General features: G+C 54.7%; 5 protein-coding genes across 5 annotated transcripts; 3 read left to right on the forward strand and 2 right to left on the reverse strand.

The window, feature by feature from the left end:
• The first annotated feature begins 1250 nt into the window (after window positions 1-1250).
• On the forward strand, window positions 1251-4742 carry B0H65DRAFT_282233 (uncharacterized protein). Its single transcript, XM_062822896.1, has 2 exons — window positions 1251-1728; window positions 2780-4742. The coding sequence occupies exons 1-2, from the start codon at window positions 1421-1423 to the stop codon at window positions 4614-4616; spliced, it is 2145 nt and encodes a 714-aa protein (XP_062678121.1). The 5' UTR covers window positions 1251-1420; the 3' UTR covers window positions 4617-4742.
• A 2644-nt stretch (window positions 4743-7386) lies between these two features.
• Window positions 7387-9838, forward strand: B0H65DRAFT_551539 (major facilitator superfamily domain-containing protein; the record flags this gene model as incomplete). The annotated part of the gene is made up of 3 exons (XM_062829815.1): window positions 7387-7665; window positions 7935-8147; window positions 8630-9838. The coding sequence occupies 3 exons, from the start codon at window positions 7387-7389 to the stop codon at window positions 9836-9838; spliced, it is 1701 nt and encodes a 566-aa protein (XP_062678122.1).
• Window positions 9839-10156: 318 nt separating this feature from the next.
• B0H65DRAFT_282336 (uncharacterized protein) lies at window positions 10157-12711 on the reverse strand. The gene is made up of 2 exons (XM_062822897.1): window positions 12535-12711; window positions 10157-12484 (listed from the first exon to the last, which is right to left on the reverse strand). The coding sequence occupies exons 1-2, from the start codon at window positions 12623-12625 to the stop codon at window positions 10488-10490; spliced, it is 2088 nt and encodes a 695-aa protein (XP_062678123.1). The 5' UTR covers window positions 12626-12711; the 3' UTR covers window positions 10157-10487.
• Window positions 12712-13271: 560 nt separating this feature from the next.
• Window positions 13272-15615, reverse strand: B0H65DRAFT_282396 (uncharacterized protein). Its single transcript, XM_062822898.1, has 2 exons — window positions 15172-15615; window positions 13272-15101 (listed from the first exon to the last, which is right to left on the reverse strand). Exons 1-2 carry the CDS (start codon window positions 15375-15377, stop codon window positions 13583-13585), a joined length of 1725 nt encoding a protein of 574 aa, XP_062678124.1. The 5' UTR covers window positions 15378-15615; the 3' UTR covers window positions 13272-13582.
• Window positions 15616-15761: 146 nt separating this feature from the next.
• Window positions 15762-17905, forward strand: B0H65DRAFT_474629 (uncharacterized protein). The gene is made up of 2 exons (XM_062827252.1): window positions 15762-16246; window positions 16306-17905. Exons 1-2 carry the CDS (start codon window positions 15897-15899, stop codon window positions 17564-17566), a joined length of 1611 nt encoding a protein of 536 aa, XP_062678125.1. The 5' UTR covers window positions 15762-15896; the 3' UTR covers window positions 17567-17905.
• Window positions 17906-17951: the final 46 nt, after the last annotated feature.

Consider the following 17951-nt stretch of genomic DNA (forward strand, 5'->3'; position numbering starts at 1 on the left):
CGTCCCCGGCGGGACCCCCCTCTTGTCCAAACAACCAACCTAAATGACAAGCCCGCTGTGGGCAAGGGAAGCGGCCGACGACCGCAGCTATGTAATTACAAGCCGGGGATCGTCGGGCGATAACAGAAGAATGTGTGAGAGTGTGCACCGTCAACATTTTTTTGATACAGGAAATGGAATGTTTCGGTCGCGGGCCGGGTGCATCAGGCAGACTGGAACCTGTCCGTTCTGAGGGCAAGTTGCAATGTCCGGCGTGGCTCTATTCACGCGACGGGATTCAGCCCCAAATAGCTGCACTCTTTAGTGGCTGCAACCACCATGAATCCCGTGTCTCCCGGAACTTGCCCACCGTATTTAATGTCCGCGCGGCATTGGCACTCTCATTATGTATGACGTCCTTCTTTTCCACTTTCTGTCTGGACGAATTTCATAAGGTAGATAAATAGACATTTTCGGTATTCAACTGTGAATAACATTTAACTGGCTTGTAACAATCAAGTCTCTCTGGCGATTAGATAAGCCTCCTAGTGCGAGCTGAACCTTGATTGATTAACGTGACTCCCGGCCCGGACCCCATAGTCTCCGGCCGCTGCGCGACGGCTTTTGGTCCAGTCCAGCAGCGCTGTGACGATGAGGCAACTGGACGCAGGCTTGGAGCAGACCTCGAACGCGAACCAAGGTCACGGTGACGCCGGTCGGAGCCTGGACTGGCCCACCATGTCACTTCCCCCCCCAAATCGGCTGGCGGGTGACTTCCGAAAGCGAAGGGGTCAAGGCCCCGCTTTAATTGACGAGCCCCGGCACCAGCAGCCGATCCGTCCGTTCCCATTGTGGCTCGCAGGCGGCAGACGGTCGCCAGACGGTGCCCGCTTGGAGACAGCGCTGCCGCCGAAAGGGCTCGACTGCTCCCTTTTTACCCCCTCCCACCCCCCGTGCTTCCTGCCGCGCCCGCCCACAAGACACGATCAGGTCCCTCTCTTCCTCTTCTTTCTCCGTCCGTCCCCTCCCTTTTCCTCTCCCGTGGTTCTCGCCTCCCGATCTCTCTCCGGAACACTTTGACCACCAGCCCGGCGCCGTGATATCTATCGTCAATCAGTTCAACGTGTCCGACTGCTCTGCTCTTTTTTTTCGACTTGTAAAAAGTCCTCGGCGCGACCTCCGGCCTTTTTCGCTTTCAGCTCCGGTCGAGTCGGCCATTACTCGGCACCCGTCCTTTGCGCCTTCACTTGCACCTTTTCAACTTCTTCTTTTTTCCCAACAAGCACCATAACTGAAGCGACAGCAGCAACGGAACAGCATCATCACTACAATAACACACCATCATTATTGTCGACATTGCGCGCGCGCATCTTCTTTTTGTCGATTACCACCAGCCAAACATTAATAGCAACCACCACCATCCGGCCTTTTGGTCACCGAAATGTCGTCGGTCGTTAGGTCCACGGCCCTCCGCGCTGGAGGAGCCTGTGTTCGGTGTCGCAAGGGCAAGACCAAGTGTGTCTACGAGAACGGCCGAGCACCATGCAAGAACTGCGCCAAGGGGATGCACGAATGCTATCTTCCCTCGGAGAGTATGGCTCACGCCCACGGAGGAGTAGCACCCAGCAATCGCCAACAACGACCTCGCGAGAGTCTGCCTAGTGAGCGCATCGTGCCGACCTCTGCTGGCGACCGCGGAGGACCGCCGTCCGTCGGTGCGTCGCGTCACGTCTCTACCACCAACGAAAAGTACGTGTTTCCTGGTCCTTTTCCCCCTTGTCGTTGTTAAGTCATGATGGCATCCAAGTGGTTTACTAGACAAACCTTTGCGCGCTTTTCCATTTGCCATCGTTGGTTTTTTCTCTGTTCCCACTGCCTGCCAGTCAAGTGCTGGACCGGACACTTCTCCCCTCCCGCTCCCCTTTGGTGGCCCGACAAGTCCAGTGGACGCAAGCGCCGGAACCAGCGATGCGCGCATTCCGCTATCCGCCATCCTCCGCCCGCCTCCTTCTCGCCCACTGCCCACTCCAGTCACTGGCCGAGGGAGGGCGCACGGGCACCGCCGAGGTGGGCACATGCTGCTCCACGGTGGTGGTTGCCTTGGGCGCTCTTGCCCGCCCGCCCGCTCGTCCACCGGAGGGAGAGTGCATTTTCTAGCGCTGCCTCTTCGGAGCAACAAGGACGCACCGCCCCCCGACCCCCCCGACCCCCCCATTTTTTCTCCGCCCGGCTTCCATTCCCAAACCGTCTTTGTACCCTCAGCCCCGTGCACCCCCCTTCGACACCCCTCCTGCAAACGGAGCCAACGGAGTCCTTTTGGTGGAGGCTTGGTCACCAGAGCTCCGTGCCCAATTGCGGACTCCTCCGTCCTTTCTGAATCACCATTACACATTCGCCCAGCTTGGCACCCCCGCCCCCGCCGCCGCGTCAGTGCGCACAGAGGGGACGCTTTCGGGTTGCCGGCCCGCCCACTTTCCGGCACCGGCATCATTGCCTGCCCCACCTTTTCCGCCCGGGTCCCCGATACGATAAGATAAGCATCCATCGTCAACAACACAACGGGAAACATCGCGGGTTGTTCCTTCCTTGGTGTTTGCAGCACCTACCGCCTGTCATTTGCCCTGCAGACAACAAACTTTTCATTTGGCTCGCAACACCTTCCAGGTTTTTTGTGGTCTGGCCACCAACCACCACACCTTCGTTCATTGACATTAAATGCCATCGTTCCTATCATTCCATCTCTCCTTCTCCATCTACTCGGAAACATGACTAACAAATGTAACATTACTACCTTTTCCAGACTCACCCCCGAACTCCTCCAAGAATGCGAGCGTGTTATCAACAAGACCCTCCCAGCATGTGTCGCCTTCCACAAGCCTTCCTGCCTACAGCAACTCAAGAATGCCTCGATGGAATGGACCTTGGTCAATGCCCTCCTCACCACAGCTGCTCGCCACTCTCCGGCCATGATTCGACGTTATGGAGGACAACTCGGCGGCGCAGGCGCTGCTGAGCATTTCGCCCAGAAGGCCGGTCAACTTGTAATGCAGTCCTTGGCTTCACCTAGTCTTGCCGACATCCAGGCCCTCTGCCTTCTCGTCATCCACGAATGGGGCTGCAGGGAGGCTGTTCGTGCCTACATCTATCTCGGCCAAGCTGCCCGTATGATCCAGATGTATAGGATTGTCTCCGCACAGCAGCGAAACTCGGACCCCGACCAGTTCCTGCAGGACGAAAGCTTCCGCCGTACTCTATGGCTCATCTACATTCTCGACTGCTTCCTTACCAGCAGCCCCGGCCGTCGTCCCGCTCTTTCGACCCACGATGTTCTCGACATTGCCCTTCCGTGCGCAGACATGAACTTCAACTTTGGCAGCCCTGTTGTCGTTAGAACCATTGGCGGCGCCGCCCCATCCCACGCAGAGCCCGGCGCTGCTCTCTCGGAGGTCGGCGAATTTGGTCACATTGTTCTCGCCACTAGAGCCTGGCGCAACGTCGTCGAGATGATGACGACCACCACCCTGGAAACCTTCTCGGATACACAGTGCCTTGCGCTGGAGGCTGATATCGATACCCTCCGCCAATCGCTTCCTCCCCACTTTGCCGACAAGCCCGGTCAGATCAACCTTCACATCACCATGGGTAGCGGCTATACTTACGCCATGATTCACTGTCTCCTTAACTGCGGGACCATCTTCGTAAACCGACGCCGCATCCTCCAGGTGGTAACCGACGAGAACTTCACCATCGACGCTTGGCGCATGGCTTCTCATACGCACATGCAAACCGTCGATCGCATCTTCGCCGCTTCTCACAGCATCATCCACTCTCTTCTCGCCCTCGAGCACGGAGCCGACAAGGACATAATGGTGTGCTTCCCGATTTTCATGCTCTTCTCAGCCTTTACCGCCGGCTCGACAGTGGCATACCTCACCCTCAAGGGCCTCGCTCCTTCCACCGTCACCGAATCCGCTAGTAGCATTGTTAGGGACAGCTTGCGCCTGTGCCAGGATGGATCTGAGTCGTGGCCCCTGGTTACGCCCTGGGCTCGTCACCTCACGGTTATGTCTAAGGTATTGCGCGATATGAAGGTACTGGGCCGCGATCGCGAGGCGCGCGAAGATAGCCGCGCCACGATGCACGCCGCCTCTCCCCACATTAAGGATGACGTCGCCACCCCTCCCGACACCACCAACCCCGAAGCGATGGAGTTCGACACCGTCCAGCCCAATAGCACTGGTCCTGGATCGCAGGGACCCAATGCTGCTTCACCCGGTGCTCCCACTCCGACCATCGAGGGAGCAGCTGGTAGCGAAGTCGGCGAAACGCCCCTTGTTAGACGTCCCGGTATCACTACCATTAACGGTGGATCGGTCGGTGCGGTCGATACCAGGGTCGCGACGACTAGCCCGCCACCGCACGCGACGCCGGTGCTGCAGCATCAGCAGATGAAGGTGGACTCGCCTAGCGCGCAGTCATCGGTGTCAAATCAGGGAGGGGCCAACACGCAGGGAGCGAGTGTTCCTCCTGGCGGGGCGGATGCTGTGGACATGACGGCTAATGAACTCTGCCAGGCATTCGAGAGGCAGTTGTTGGAGTTGGATGATTTGGCTGCGTTTATGGGTGGTGGTGTTTAAGGCCGTCATTGGAGCTTGTTCTTCGTGGGAGTCTGTATGATACGATGAGGTGATGGACTGGGACTTGCCTGTGTCATTATGAGGATGACTGAGTGGCGGATGTCGATGGCATTCTCTGGGTACTTAGTTCTCTGCCCCTGTTTCTTTTGTCTTTCTTCTTCTACCTGTTCAGGATCAGAACTGTTGTAGGGCGGATTGGCGGCATTGTCTGCAACGGAACGATTTGCGTTGTGGTTTCGGTCAGTCAGTGACATGACCCCGTGGATTCGGTTGGTGTTGGCTTGGTTTGGTTCGGTTGGTGTTAAAGGCGTTTTAATGACGCTTTTGTCGTCGCTGTTGATCATCATGGGAGAATGCTCTGGCCTTTGGGTTGTTTGTTCGGTTGTTGTTCGAAGTTTGTATCTGATTCTGCTTAGTTACTTTTTGCGAAGATAGGACTTGTATGTCCACTTGTTCGTTTTAGCGATTGTCGTATTCATGAGGATTAAGACTGTTTACGCTGCTTGGTTGTTGGTCCTCTCTCTGTCATTGCGTGGTTGATCCGATACCGTGTCTCTGGAAAGCCATTGTCGGACTATGGGCGTGTGAGTACCGTTGAAACACATCAAAACCACAGCCGGTGTGTCAAAGAATGAGGCAGGTCGGGAGAAACAAGGCGAAAAGTGATTTCTACTGTCCCAGACAGGCCTGTCTGGCCATGAAATACATGTCCATATCGAGTATGTAGCGCTCGCACATACTTGGTGTCGCACCAGAAGATGTGTTTGCTTGGACAACTACCGACACAATCACCGATCAACACTGAGAACGATCAGCGGTCTCGCGTACCTTTCTCCTGCAGACTCCAAAACTCCACGTGCAGATAAGACAAAGGCACGATACTACGATCGGTGCCTGTCGTTCTAGTGTACACGTGTACCTAGCCTATGTATTAGTGACCCTTCATGTCCAACAACTCCAACCTTTTTCATACTAGACATACTACCATGTCCCCATGTTCTCCAAGTCCCCAACTGTCTCCAAAATGTCACGACAGTGACAGTGACACAGCAGCCGGCACCGTCTCTTGCGAAAGGTTTCTGCTGCAGATGACAAAGATATCGGTTTGTGTCGGTCAAAGCTTACGTACGGCAAGACCGGCCTCAAATATACCAGTCCCTCGTAGTATCCAGATCTGACAAATATCGTGTGGTCAAAAGTGGAAAGTGTGCGAGTCAAAAACTCAAAATTGTGGAATTCCCCCACACGCTGATCTCCAAAAAAAAAAACCTTCCAGGTTCCCCGCCCGCCCGCCCGCTCCCTCGGTCTCGGCCCGGCGCTTCTCCAGCCGCAGCGCCCACCCAGCCTTCGAGATTCTTGGGAAACAACATCCGGGGTCGGGGGTCCACCGACTACCACCGAAAGCCGAAAACCCGCGAGACGTTAATCCAGAATATAAAAACTTTGTGACTTGGCGCCAAGAGATACAACAGCTTTGGCCACCAAAAGGCGAGAAGGTACAATAATCGACACCAAAACCCGGCGGGTTTGCCTCGGACGTCTACCTTACTGATCCTTGTCTCATGCCGTGTGTTCACGATTCATGAGAACAAATTGAAGCTTCAGCAAACATATATACGTGCCAAGGGCCGGTCTCGCCGTAAGCTTTGACCGACACAAGCCGATATCTTTATCATCTGCAGCAGAAACCTTTCGGAAGAAACGGTGTCGGCTGTTGAGTCACTGTCATGGCATTTGGGGAACTTGGAATCAAAGACTTGGAGAACTTGGGGCGGTAGGGCGGTGACATCAGAGGTGCTGGCACTCTGGTTCTCTCCCACCCAGACAAAGATTCCAAATCTCAAATCGTTTTGGATCATTCTTTATCCAACCCCTTGTCTATCAAAAGCCGCTAACAAACAAGACCGAAGGCTAAAGCAAAGCCGATGACACGGCGGCTCACCGGCACCGGCACCTCTGCAGGTCCACGGGAAAAGGGATCCGATCTCGACCTCTTCGACTAGGCTGACCAGGACATCGCTTTTGGGGAGCACTTTCTGCTGTGAATGGCCAGACTGAGCCGACCAACATTGACTTCAGCATCAAAGAACTCAATCCATTGGCCATCGCTTGTCATCGGCCCCCGATGCCGGCCATATGGCGCGCCCCGCAAACAACGCAACCTGGGAATACAGTCAACCCTGCAGGAAAGCTTGGCGCAGATGACTGCAGACGGTGTCCCACTGCAGTTGACTGCTGCCGCCACCTGCAGTGCTTGCAGCTACCACAGAGCGAGTCAGAGAGAGAGGCGGGGAGAGAGAAAAGAAGGTGCAATGTCGTGTCGATCGCTGCCTTTTCGGCCCTGGGGCCCGGTTGCGAGCTGGGGAAGAAAAGAGCGAGGGCACAAGGGAGACAAGGGACGGTGATGGCTGGGTCGATGACACTCGCCGAGTTAGGACTGGGGGAAGAGATTTCTTGATAAGGAAGAGGGTGAAGAGGGTGGTGGTATATGGATGTGGTGTTCCCCTCCACCGGTTCGTCTCGACTTCTCTCCCTTCTTCCTATCTCGTCTGAACGGATTCCAATTCCTAGACGCGGAGACCCGTCATTTTGTCTTCATCGATTCTTAGGTACCTTCGACCTACATACAACAACCGACAGCGACAGCGACCTATGTTTTAGACACCTGCTTTCAACGACGCCGCGATAGGCGTCTAGTTAACATCGATACCTTTCTATTACGACATTACCTACCCAACACAGACATACCGATACCGATACCAATTCCACAATGGCGTCCCCCGACCCCGAAAAGGCGGTCCCACCCGGCGTCGGCGCTGGCGCAACAAACCACCACCACCAGCACGCCGAGAACAACGGGATGAATACAATCATCGACGAAAATGGACACGAACAAGCACCGCACCATGGCATGTCAATCGGGCAGTACATTAAGACGCGCTTCACGACGCTGAAGCCGGCTATGCGACCGGCGCCGAACCCGATCAGGATCTTGAGGATGATTACGGGACGGCAGTGGGCTTTCTTTGGGGTTGCTTTCTTTGCTTGGGTTAGTTTGTTCTTGTCTTCATCACCGCTTCGTTCATCCATTATCACCACCTTTTTGCGTTTCCCCCATTCACGTCTTCCTCAAATCTCCCCACATTATCTTTTTCAACTCCCCAATCGTCAACATATCACTTCCCCTTGCAACCTCAAAAACCACAATCCCACAAAACTCCGATATCACGACTCCGGCACTACACCGCCAACCAACCCACTCAACCCTCAGCCGCACACCATATCAACTTACACTTACTAACCCAAAAACATATGCAGACATGGGACGCCTTCGACTTCTTCACCGTCTCCCTCACCGTCGAAGAGCTCGCCGAAGCCTTCGGCAAGACCAACACCGACATCACATGGGGCATCACCCTTGTTCTCATGCTGCGCTCCATCGGCGCCATTTCGTTTGGCATTGCGGCCGATCGGTACGGAAGGAAGTGGCCGTTTGTGCTTAACAATTTGCTTTTTATTGTTTTGGAGTTGGTGAGTTTTTTTTCTTCCTTTATATCTTCCTCACACAATGCCTTGGTGGAAGGGAAGAAGTAGAATAGGTGGAGGTGATGCCATGGCAGAAAGGATGTTCCTGGATGACGATCGATGCATCATCCCCCGCAATTCGGGAGCAACCGAATGTCATGACTTGGCTACATACTTGGCAAAAGCATGGCAATCAATGCATGGCACGTGGCCTGCGTGGCCTGCGTGGGAAAAGGATGCAGCCAAGACTGCGCCCAGGAACGCCATTGACGTCTTGGCTCTTTGGCTTCTTGGGGTTCTCTGCATCTAAGCGAAGCATCTTTTCCTTGGAGAAAGCTTGTTTGGTTGTCTTTTCGGTGTGTTTGGGGGAGATGGGGTCTTGGCTTTGTCACTCTCATCCAACCGGGACATCCACCACCACCATCCCCATCAACATCTCAAAACTGCACGCGCGCACAATGATCACTCGCTAACCTCAAAACCTCCAGGGCACCGGCTTCTCCCAAACCTACTCCCAATTCCTCGCCTGCCGCTCCCTCTTCGGCATCGCCATGGGCGGTCTCTACGGCAACGCCGCCGCCACCGCCCTCGAAGACCTTCCCCCCGCCGCCCGCGGCCTGATGTCCGGCCTCCTGCAACAAGGTTACGCCTTCGGCTACCTGCTCGCCGCCGCCTTTACGCGGGGCCTGGTCAACACCACCTCGCACGGCTGGCGTCCGCTCTTCTGGTTCGGCGCCTGCCCGCCCGTCTTGATTATTGGATTGAGATTGATGCTTCCGGAAACGGAGATTTACGAGCAACATGCTTCTGTTCGCCGGACGGCCAGGGCTAATGGACAGGATAAGGGCGGTGGGGTGTCAGCTACGTTTTTGAGGGAGGGCAAGGTAGCCCTCAAAAAACACTGGTTGATTCTGATCTATCTGGTGCTGCTGATGGCAGGATTCAACTTCATGTCCCACGGCTCGCAAGATCTCTACCCCACCATGCTCAAGTCGCAATACTCCTTCAGCGCCAACGCGGTAACCGTCACGCAGGTAGTCGCCAACCTCGGCGCCATGTCGGGCGGCATCCTGGTCGGATATGTGTCCCAGATCTTCGGTCGCAGGATTTCGATAATCGTCATGTGCGTCATCGGCGGCGCTTTACTCTACCCATACACCTTTATTTCCAACAAGAAACTCATCGCCTCGGCCTTCTTTGAGCAGTTCGCCGTGCAAGGAGCGTGGGGCGTTATTCCCATCCACCTGATGGAACTTTCGCCCGGAGCATTCAGGACGTTTGTCGTTGGTACCTCCTACCAGCTCGGAAACTTGGTGAGCAGTGCCAGTTCGACGATCGAAAGTACCATTGGCGAACGCTTCCCTCTTGCCAAGAATGGAGGCAAGGTGGAGAGGTATGAGTACGGCAAGGTGATCTGTATCTTTATGGGGTGTGTTTATGCGTATGTCATACTCCTCACGTTGGTGGGGCCGGAGTATTTGGGGAGGAGCTTTGATGTGTCGGAGGATGAGGATGTGAGGGAGGTGGCGGGGGAGGAGACGGTGAGGGGGGCCGTGGCTGCGCGGCACCAGCAGGGGCATGGACATGCAGATGATGGTGAAAGGGGTGGTTATGGAGGGGATGGGGTGGGGAGTGGAAGTGAAGGTGGCGAAGGTGTTGGGGGGAAGGCGCAGAGGAACGAGGTTGAGATGGCTTAGGATGCTTCTTATCTTTGGGTTTTTCCTTACTGAGTTTGAGTTGGGACTTGGGGGAGGACAAAGTCTTCAAAAGTCATGGAGATGGCGATGATGATGTTCATGACGAAGGAAGCGAGTTGGTGGATATACCCTCGTTTTTGACGATGTGGATTATGAGTTTTGGACATACCTACGATTTTATGATATTTCACATAACTGATGAGCATTTGGACATGATAGCTTTGCGAACAGCTTAACCTTTTTGTGATCCCTTGGACGGTCTGGTCGGACGGACGGCGTCACGTTATCGTCATTTCATGCTTCTGTGGCATCAAGGACTCCCATCAATCTCGTGACGCGGACCATATGGTTTCCAACACAAGAAAAGAAGTGGGTAAACTGTGATTGAGAGGCCATATGCATTTTGTTCCCTTTGGCTCAAAGGTGAAATCAGCGGCACGAGAGCTATTCAACAAGGGATTCGGGAAGAGATACCAGCATTCAGTAACAGGGAGGAGAGAGTAGCCTACCCGTAATTCATCATTGGAAAAATAAAACTCAAGCCACTCCCTAACGCCTAATCACACTAAACCTGAAACCTCCTTCTTTTGGTAACGTATGCGACGTGCACTCGGCTCCTCCATCACCTTCGCATCAAGCCATAACAACCTCAATCCCTCTCCCCTTCACCACTGCTACTGCTACTACTGCTGCTGCTCCCAGCACCATCACCACCTCCAACCACCTGAGTGGCCTGACTCTCAACCCCCACAGCCCCTTTCCCCTTTCCATCCTCCGCCTCTGCCTCCTTCCCCTTCCCCTCCCTCTCCTTCTGCATCATCCCCATCAACTCCCCCAACAACCCCTTCAACTCCCTAACCTCCTCCCTCAACTTCCCAATCTCCACCTCCGCATCCGCCACCTCCCCTCTAATCCCTCCACTCTCTTCATCCTCCGCCTCTTCTTCTCGCATCTTAACCAACTTACTCCTCGCCCCCTCTACTCTGCTTGCCCAGCCATCCGCCTCAAAATCAAGGTCTCCCATCCTCTGCTCCCACTCCTCAACGGAATCATCATCCCCGTCCCCACGCGCTCGGTTCGCCCTAATCTCCTGCGCGGTCTTGACTTCGATGAAGGCGCTGACAAGCAGGAGGGGCGAGTAAATAGTAGCCATGCACCAATCGTTTACTTTCTCGTAGGTGGTTTTGTTCATCCACCACTCTAGCGGGAGGGCCAACAAAAAGATCTCGATGAGGTTGAAGGGGGGGATGAACACGTTCTCATCTGGTGCTCGGACGAATTGCATCGTTTTTTGCGCAAACATGGCTAGGTACTCGTCGTTGGCGTTGTCGTAGATGTCTTCGTAGGCGGAGTTGTAGAGGGCGATGAGGATGTTGAGCAGGATGACCATTACTACAAAAGTGAAGCAGTAGTAGAGGAGTAAACCGAAGGGGTGGTTGAAGCGCTCGAAACCCGAGAAGTCGGGCGATTGCATCAAAGCGTTGGCCATGGATTGCACGATGAACATGGCGTCTTCGACGACTTGGTCGTCTGCTTGGTCGAGACCCAGGAAAGCTTGGAGGAAACCGACGACGATCACCAACAAAAGGGCGAAGAAGATGATGGATTCTTTCATCATTACTTTGAGGACTACCAGCATGGCGCCGAAGAAGCGGAAGGAGTCGAGATACAACAAAAGGCGCAGCCAGAACATGGGCGCGGAAACGGCGAGGAAGTTGTATGATAAGGTGTTGTAGTGGTGGCGCCAGTCGCCGTCGGAACCGTCGTGGGAGAAGGCGATGAAGCGGAAGACGAGAGAGGTAGTCAATAGCCCGTAGAGGATGCTGTTGAAGGCGGACCAGAAGTCGATGATGGCGAATCCGGCTTTCCAGATCTTGGCGAACTCATCGCACATGAAACCGAGAGTGAAGGCGTATAGAAGACCCTCGATTACATCAATGTGACCGCCTGGATTGACACTGTTCATGGCAAGAGTGTAAAGGACGAGGTAGATGAAACTGATGAGCATCTGCGTCCAGTTTTGGTACATGGGGGCCCGCATCCGGTCCGGGTCTAAGTGGGACCAGAATGAAATATTGTCTTTGTCGCGGTACTCAACGAAGGTCGCCGGGTCGTTCTCGTCTTGAACCAGCCAGCCGCGCCAGAGGTAACTGATGCATTTTTGGTAGCCGGAGGAGCCGATCACCCTAAGAGCGTGCAAGTCGACAGCCTTTTCTACCACGTTGGACGGCTTGGTGGGTTTGTTGTCGATCATGATCGAGTAGCGCTTCAGCAGCACCTGGTGAAGCAAGAAGTTGATATCTTCCTCCGTCTCGATAATCTGTTTGGCGATGACTTCGCAAGCTACGGCGCGAAGGGCGTGTAGGTCGGCGTCCCAGAGTTCGACTTGGGCTTGGTGTTTCCACCAGCGCTTGTTGACGAGCAGACAGTAGACGACGCATGATCGGTGATGTTTGCCGCCGGCTTCCTTGGCTGCCTTGAGGACCTTCTTCGTGATGATCTTACTACTCGGAGAGGTGATTTGATTGACGGGGAGCTCGAGGGGGACGCATTTCTCGATCAGGTGGCGGATGCGGAGGGCGATTTCGGTGACGGTTTCGGCGGGGATGGCGGAGACGAAGGAATCTTCGCGGTAGCTGGGGAGGACTGGGATCGTTAGCTGGGGTTGTCTTCGGAGAGGGGAAGGGCAGACGTACGTCGTCGACGATGTTCTTGCCACCAATTATCGTGCCGATGTGGTGGTCGGTCCAGGCCCAAGAGGCGCGAAAAGGCACCGAATCTCGCCATGGCTGCCCTGTCTGTCAGATCAGACGATGTTGTCGTCGGCTGTGCGTGTCGCGTCGAAGCTCGGTGTTGCTGTATGTCGCTGCGATGTGGAAGCAGAGGCGCGCAGAGGGACGAGGAGACGTGCAAAGAAAGAATGGAGGAGCGAAGGTTGACAAAGATAAAGCCGGCGTCGTCAAAACAAGGAACCGACGCAGCTGCACCTTATCGGAGCTTTCCCGTTCAACGAGTGGTCGGGTCGCGAGCAAACAGGAGCGACTGTTGGGTTCGGATTTCCCATGGTCAAGCCGGCGAGAGGGGAAACGAGGGGACGACGAGCGAGGGAGGGAGGGGTTGGTGGAAAGCAAGCTGAAACTTCCAAGACAGAGCTTGTCCGAACAAGGAAGAGAAAGGTCGACTGATAATTCGACCGATAACATGGCTGATGACGTCGAGCTAACCAAGTTCTTGTGGTGCGTGTCTCGCTAACAGCTTTCTGTATCTTCAAAGTACGCTGCTGTTAGTGCACAACGTCTAATACCCAGCACTCCATCCCGCGCTTCGGGACGAGCCATGCAGCCCGTTAGCGGCGGGGTCACAGCGCTAATCGGGCCTGTAGTGGTCTAGAACACCGCTGGAGCTCGATGTCCTCCGAGCTTCACGCCGACGACCTCATTTTCATGTTCGATCAACCAGAAAGCCATTCATATTCTTTAGCTATCATGATGGAAAACGCTATTGAGTCTACCTATCCAATCATGCCTCCCGAACTAATAATGCTCTGGTACGGTTTCTACCACATAGTCACATACCCAAATAGTGACTGTCTAACCAACCGACCACGACGACACCAAACGCCCAAAATCACCGCCTTCCTCCCGTCCGTCGCTCCCGACTTAGCTCATAACAAGGCCATTTTATTTCGCTGATCTATCTGGCCTTGGCTTTCAATATCCCTATGAGCCAGCCTACCTTCAAAGTTCAAACCCTCCTCCTCTTATTCCCCCTCTTCCCGTACGTAACCGTGCTCCCGCTCTTCTTCGGTCTTCCCCTCTTGGGTCTAGTTGGTGCCAACTCGTCCTGCTCCGCAGACTCCTCTTCCAGTTCTGACAGATTTGAAGACTCCTCTTCCAGTTGCCTACTATCCACATTGCTTCCTGACGGTTCACCCTGTATGTCCTGCTCTTCCTGCTCGTCTTGCTCGTTAATTGGTCTGGACGACGCTCTGGACGCTGGTAGTGTCTTTTTATGGGCAGATGTACTACTTCGCGGGGGTTGTTGTTGTTGTTGTTGTTGTTGTTGTTGTTGTTGTTGTTGTTGTTGTTGTTGTTGTTGTTGTTGTTGTTGTTGTTGTTGTGGTGGACTGGACATGTTTGGGGGCGGCCGCGCTGGATGTGGCGCTGGTGCTGGTGCTGGTGCTGGCTCAGAAAGGGGTTGTCGGACATTAGGCGGTTGAGGGTCCGGTGCACGACGACGAGTCGTGGTCGTGGTATTTGCGGGTGTCGACGACGTTGGACGTGGTTCAAGTTGGGGTGGCTGCTGCCTCTGGGATGGGCGCTGGGATGGATCAGAGCGGCTGAAGAGTCTTCTGGCGACGGCTTTTGGGGCTGACGTGAAGAAGACTCCCATGGATGGCTGTGGCATGGGCTGAGACGGCCCGGGTTGAGGTTGAGCTGGTGTACGACTAGTAGCACTACTACCGACACTGCCCTCCCCGCCGCCGCCGCGAACCGCCTGAGAAGCAGAACCGGAACCGGAGGGCCCCACCTTGACCCGCGGAGAAGGGCTGGTATTCAACACGTGGGCCAAGATATCCGATGGGCTGCGTTGGAGATGTCCTCCTGGCCCTGGGCGAGGATCAGGAGTGACAGAGTCAGAGAGGGGATACAGGGCCTGCGCTTCTCGGATAAGGTGTCGGATTTCTCTGGCTAGGTGTCGGCTTGGTTGGTAAACGGCCAAGAGGCGGGTAGGAGGGTTAGCCGAGGCCGTAGAGGCCGGAGCCTGAGGGAGAATATAGGCGCGAAGCTCCTCCGAGATTGCTTCAACATAGGTCACTAGTCTGGCCCTGAACCCTGGAGAAAGGGCTTCAAGATAGTCGGCGTTGATGGTCAGGGCGGCTGGAGGAGGCTGCTGCTCGGGTCGTTGGACAGGGCTTTCCATTTCGTCGCGGTTCTCTGGAGAAATCGTTGCCTCTGGGTCGTCCTGGGCAATCTCTTCGGGTGAGGCAGAGAGAGAGGGCGGTCCCGAGCCAGATTGGTTTCCACGTTCGATACTAGGCAGTACCGAAGGAATAGAATCCTTTGGATCGTCGTCACTTGTAGATGGAATGGAGTTTCTGCCGTCATGGTCTTCATCCGAGTGGCGAGTGCCATCATTGTCATCTTCGCCATCGTAATTATCGTCAACATCGTTTCGACCGCTTACTTCGGGCCCCTCATCGTGATCATTTGATCCTACGAGCTCCCGGCAATGCTGCGGGCAGAGCTTGACCACGCAATCGCTATGTAGGTTGGGTTTGTCAGTCAATATGCCTGTATCAGCTGTGGTACCAGAAACGGTAGGGTACTTACCATCCTTCTCGATGCCACTCGAAGTGACCCTCCGACCAGTCATTAATGGGAATACCGCGGAGAACCCCAGCAGCCGGTCCACGGGTGTGCCTTGGCATCTCCTCGGCGGTACGGCTGTTGATGTTGGATTGATTGATACTGAAGTATCTTAACCATACAGGTGAGGGGATTGGAGATAAAAGTGGTGGTATTATAAGGTCAGGCATTCGTCAAGTACTTGGTCGATTGTGATATAAAGCCCGTAATGCGTAATGTTTAGCGATGTTTATTAAAAGCCGGATGTTGTTGATTTCCGATTTGACTCGAAAACGCAACCATCATATTTGGTTTCGAGTCTTTGATGCTCGGATTGGGAAGAAGGCACCATAGTCGCCATAGCTACGGTTTCCGTCATGTTTTGTTGTTGTCGAATGATCGACTGACGTTGTTGACATGAAGTGCTCGTGCTGAGGAGGAAAGATGGGTGGTGTAATAAAATGGGAGTCGAGATGGGCCCGGTCTTGTAGCCAGATGAAGGCAAGCAATGAGATGCGACGTTATCTCACAAGCTGCTATTCTGGCCGCCGAAATGCTAGTGCGTTAACAAGTGAGCTGTATGACAAGCGGGAGTGCCAAAGGACGAGAGTGGGCCGGTTGCGCACGTGCCACTTGGCGCTCACCTTCAGCGCGTCGGGACGTCGACAGCGAACTTCAACCTTTTCCACAAATGCCAGACCGAATCAAACATGGGGATCAACAAGAGGAAAGCGCCGGAGGATGAGAGCGATGCAGGCAGGTCGGCCGCGGAAGAAGCATTGAACAGTCCAGTCCGCGAACCGGAAGCGAAACGACAGAAACATTCAGACAGTCCAGCCATCGCGCCCGCCGATCAACAGCAGCCAAATGCCACGAAACCGACCCCCGAGTCCGACCGGCCCCACAATGACCGGGCTGCCCCGATTTCCGGACCCGGACAAGCCGGAGCAGTAACGAGGAACGCACCACGCAAGTGGACAGACGGGTACTTTCGCGAACTCTACACCAAGGATCCCAGTTTCAAGTACCTTGGGCAGAAGGATCCGGATTTTGCTCCCTTGTAAGCTCTGTCTTCAGTTCCCCCTCGTCGTCATCAACACAACTAACACAGCCTTGAAGCCTCGACTCCAAAAACCAACTCGACTTCACCAACCCCGCCGCCGTAATGCAACTAACCAAAACCCTCCTCCAAGTCGACTACGGGCTTACAATCGAGCTTCCCCCCGACCGCCTCTGCCCGCCCGTCCCCAACAGGCACAACTACATCCTCTGGCTGACCTCCCTCCTCTCCTCCTCTTCTTACCATCCCTCTTCTGATTCTCAGCCCATCCTAGGCCTAGACATCGGCACCGGTGCCTCGGCCATCTACCCCCTCCTCGGTTGCGTCCAACACCCCTCCTGGTCTTTCATCGCAACCGACATCGACTCGCATTCCCTCTCTTTCGCGCAGCGTAATATTCAGATCAATAACCTCGAGGACCGCATCACCCTCCTTCCCCGCCACCCGGACCAACCGCTCATCCCCCTCGACGCCCTTTCTGGGAGAGGCATACAGAAAATAGATTTCTGCATGTGCAATCCCCCCTTTTACTCCTCCCCCTCGGACCTTCTTTCCTCCGCCGCCAAGAAGTCCCGTCCTCCTCTAACGGCATGCACCGGTGCTCCCGTGGAAATGGTTTGTGAGGGGGGAGAAGTGGCACACATATTCAGGATGATTGAAGAGTCCTTGATCCTCGGCGAAAGGGTGAGATGGTATACGAGCATGGTGGGCAAGGTCACGTCCCTGGAAGCGGTGGTGGAAAGACTGCGGAGGGAAAAAGTAGGGAATTATGCTGTTACTGAGCTGGTGCAGGGTAAACAGACGAAGAGGTGGGCGGTGGGGTGGAGTTTTGGGGGGATGAGGGCGGGAGAAGAAAGTGGGAGGGGGGTGGGTGGGATTTGGAAGAGGTTGTTGCCTGCGGTGGTGAGGTTGGAGGTTGGGACGTGGAAACATAAAGGGGCAGAGAATAAGGTGGAAACGGTGGTTGAGAGGGTTAAGCAGACGGTGGAGGGATTGGAACTGATGAGTTGGGAGTGGGAGGGGGAGAGGATGAGAGGGGTGGGGAGAAGTGGAGGGAATGTTTGGAGTAGGGCTTGGAGGAGGAGGAGGGAGAGGGAGATGAAGGAGGTCAAGGAAGGGTCTAAGAAGAAGGTTGGTGGCGGCGGTGATGAGGATGGGACCGTGACGGGAGAGGAGGAGTGTAAGTTGGGATTTGAGGTTGTAGTTGAGGTTGCAAAGGACGGCGAGACGAAGGTGTTGTTCCTTTGGAGGGAGGGACATGATCAAGCCATGTTTGAGAGTCTTGTGGGGTATTTGCAGGGGAAAATGAAGGATATATAGTCATTCAACATTAACCACGAGGTTCCGTCGCAAGAGAGAATTATCGATCCGCGTTGAGCTGGAAGCAACCACTTCGTCGATGAGGCCGCTTCAAGCCAAGTACTGTTCGACATATCGGAGTTTAGAGATATTCGGGCTGTAGGAGTTGAGAATCTTGTGAGAGTTTCCCAAGACGGCAGTCAGAGGAGACCGTCCCTCACAGCAGACAGTCACCGATCTACGATCAGACACGCCGATGATTCGGCCATTCAACCCCGCCAAGCAACAAAACTTTTCAATCCGTCACAGAGGGGCAGAGATCGGAAACCATCGTCATGGCGTTTCATTGGCAAGATTGGGACGTTAGCAATTGGGTGGCTGTTTCCAGCGATTTCTAACAGTGGGG

This window comes from Neurospora tetraspora (assembly GCF_033439725.1).
Source record: "Neurospora tetraspora strain CBS 560.94 chromosome Unknown B0H65scaffold_7, whole genome shotgun sequence".
NCBI classification, from domain to species: domain Eukaryota; kingdom Fungi; phylum Ascomycota; class Sordariomycetes; order Sordariales; family Sordariaceae; genus Neurospora; species Neurospora tetraspora.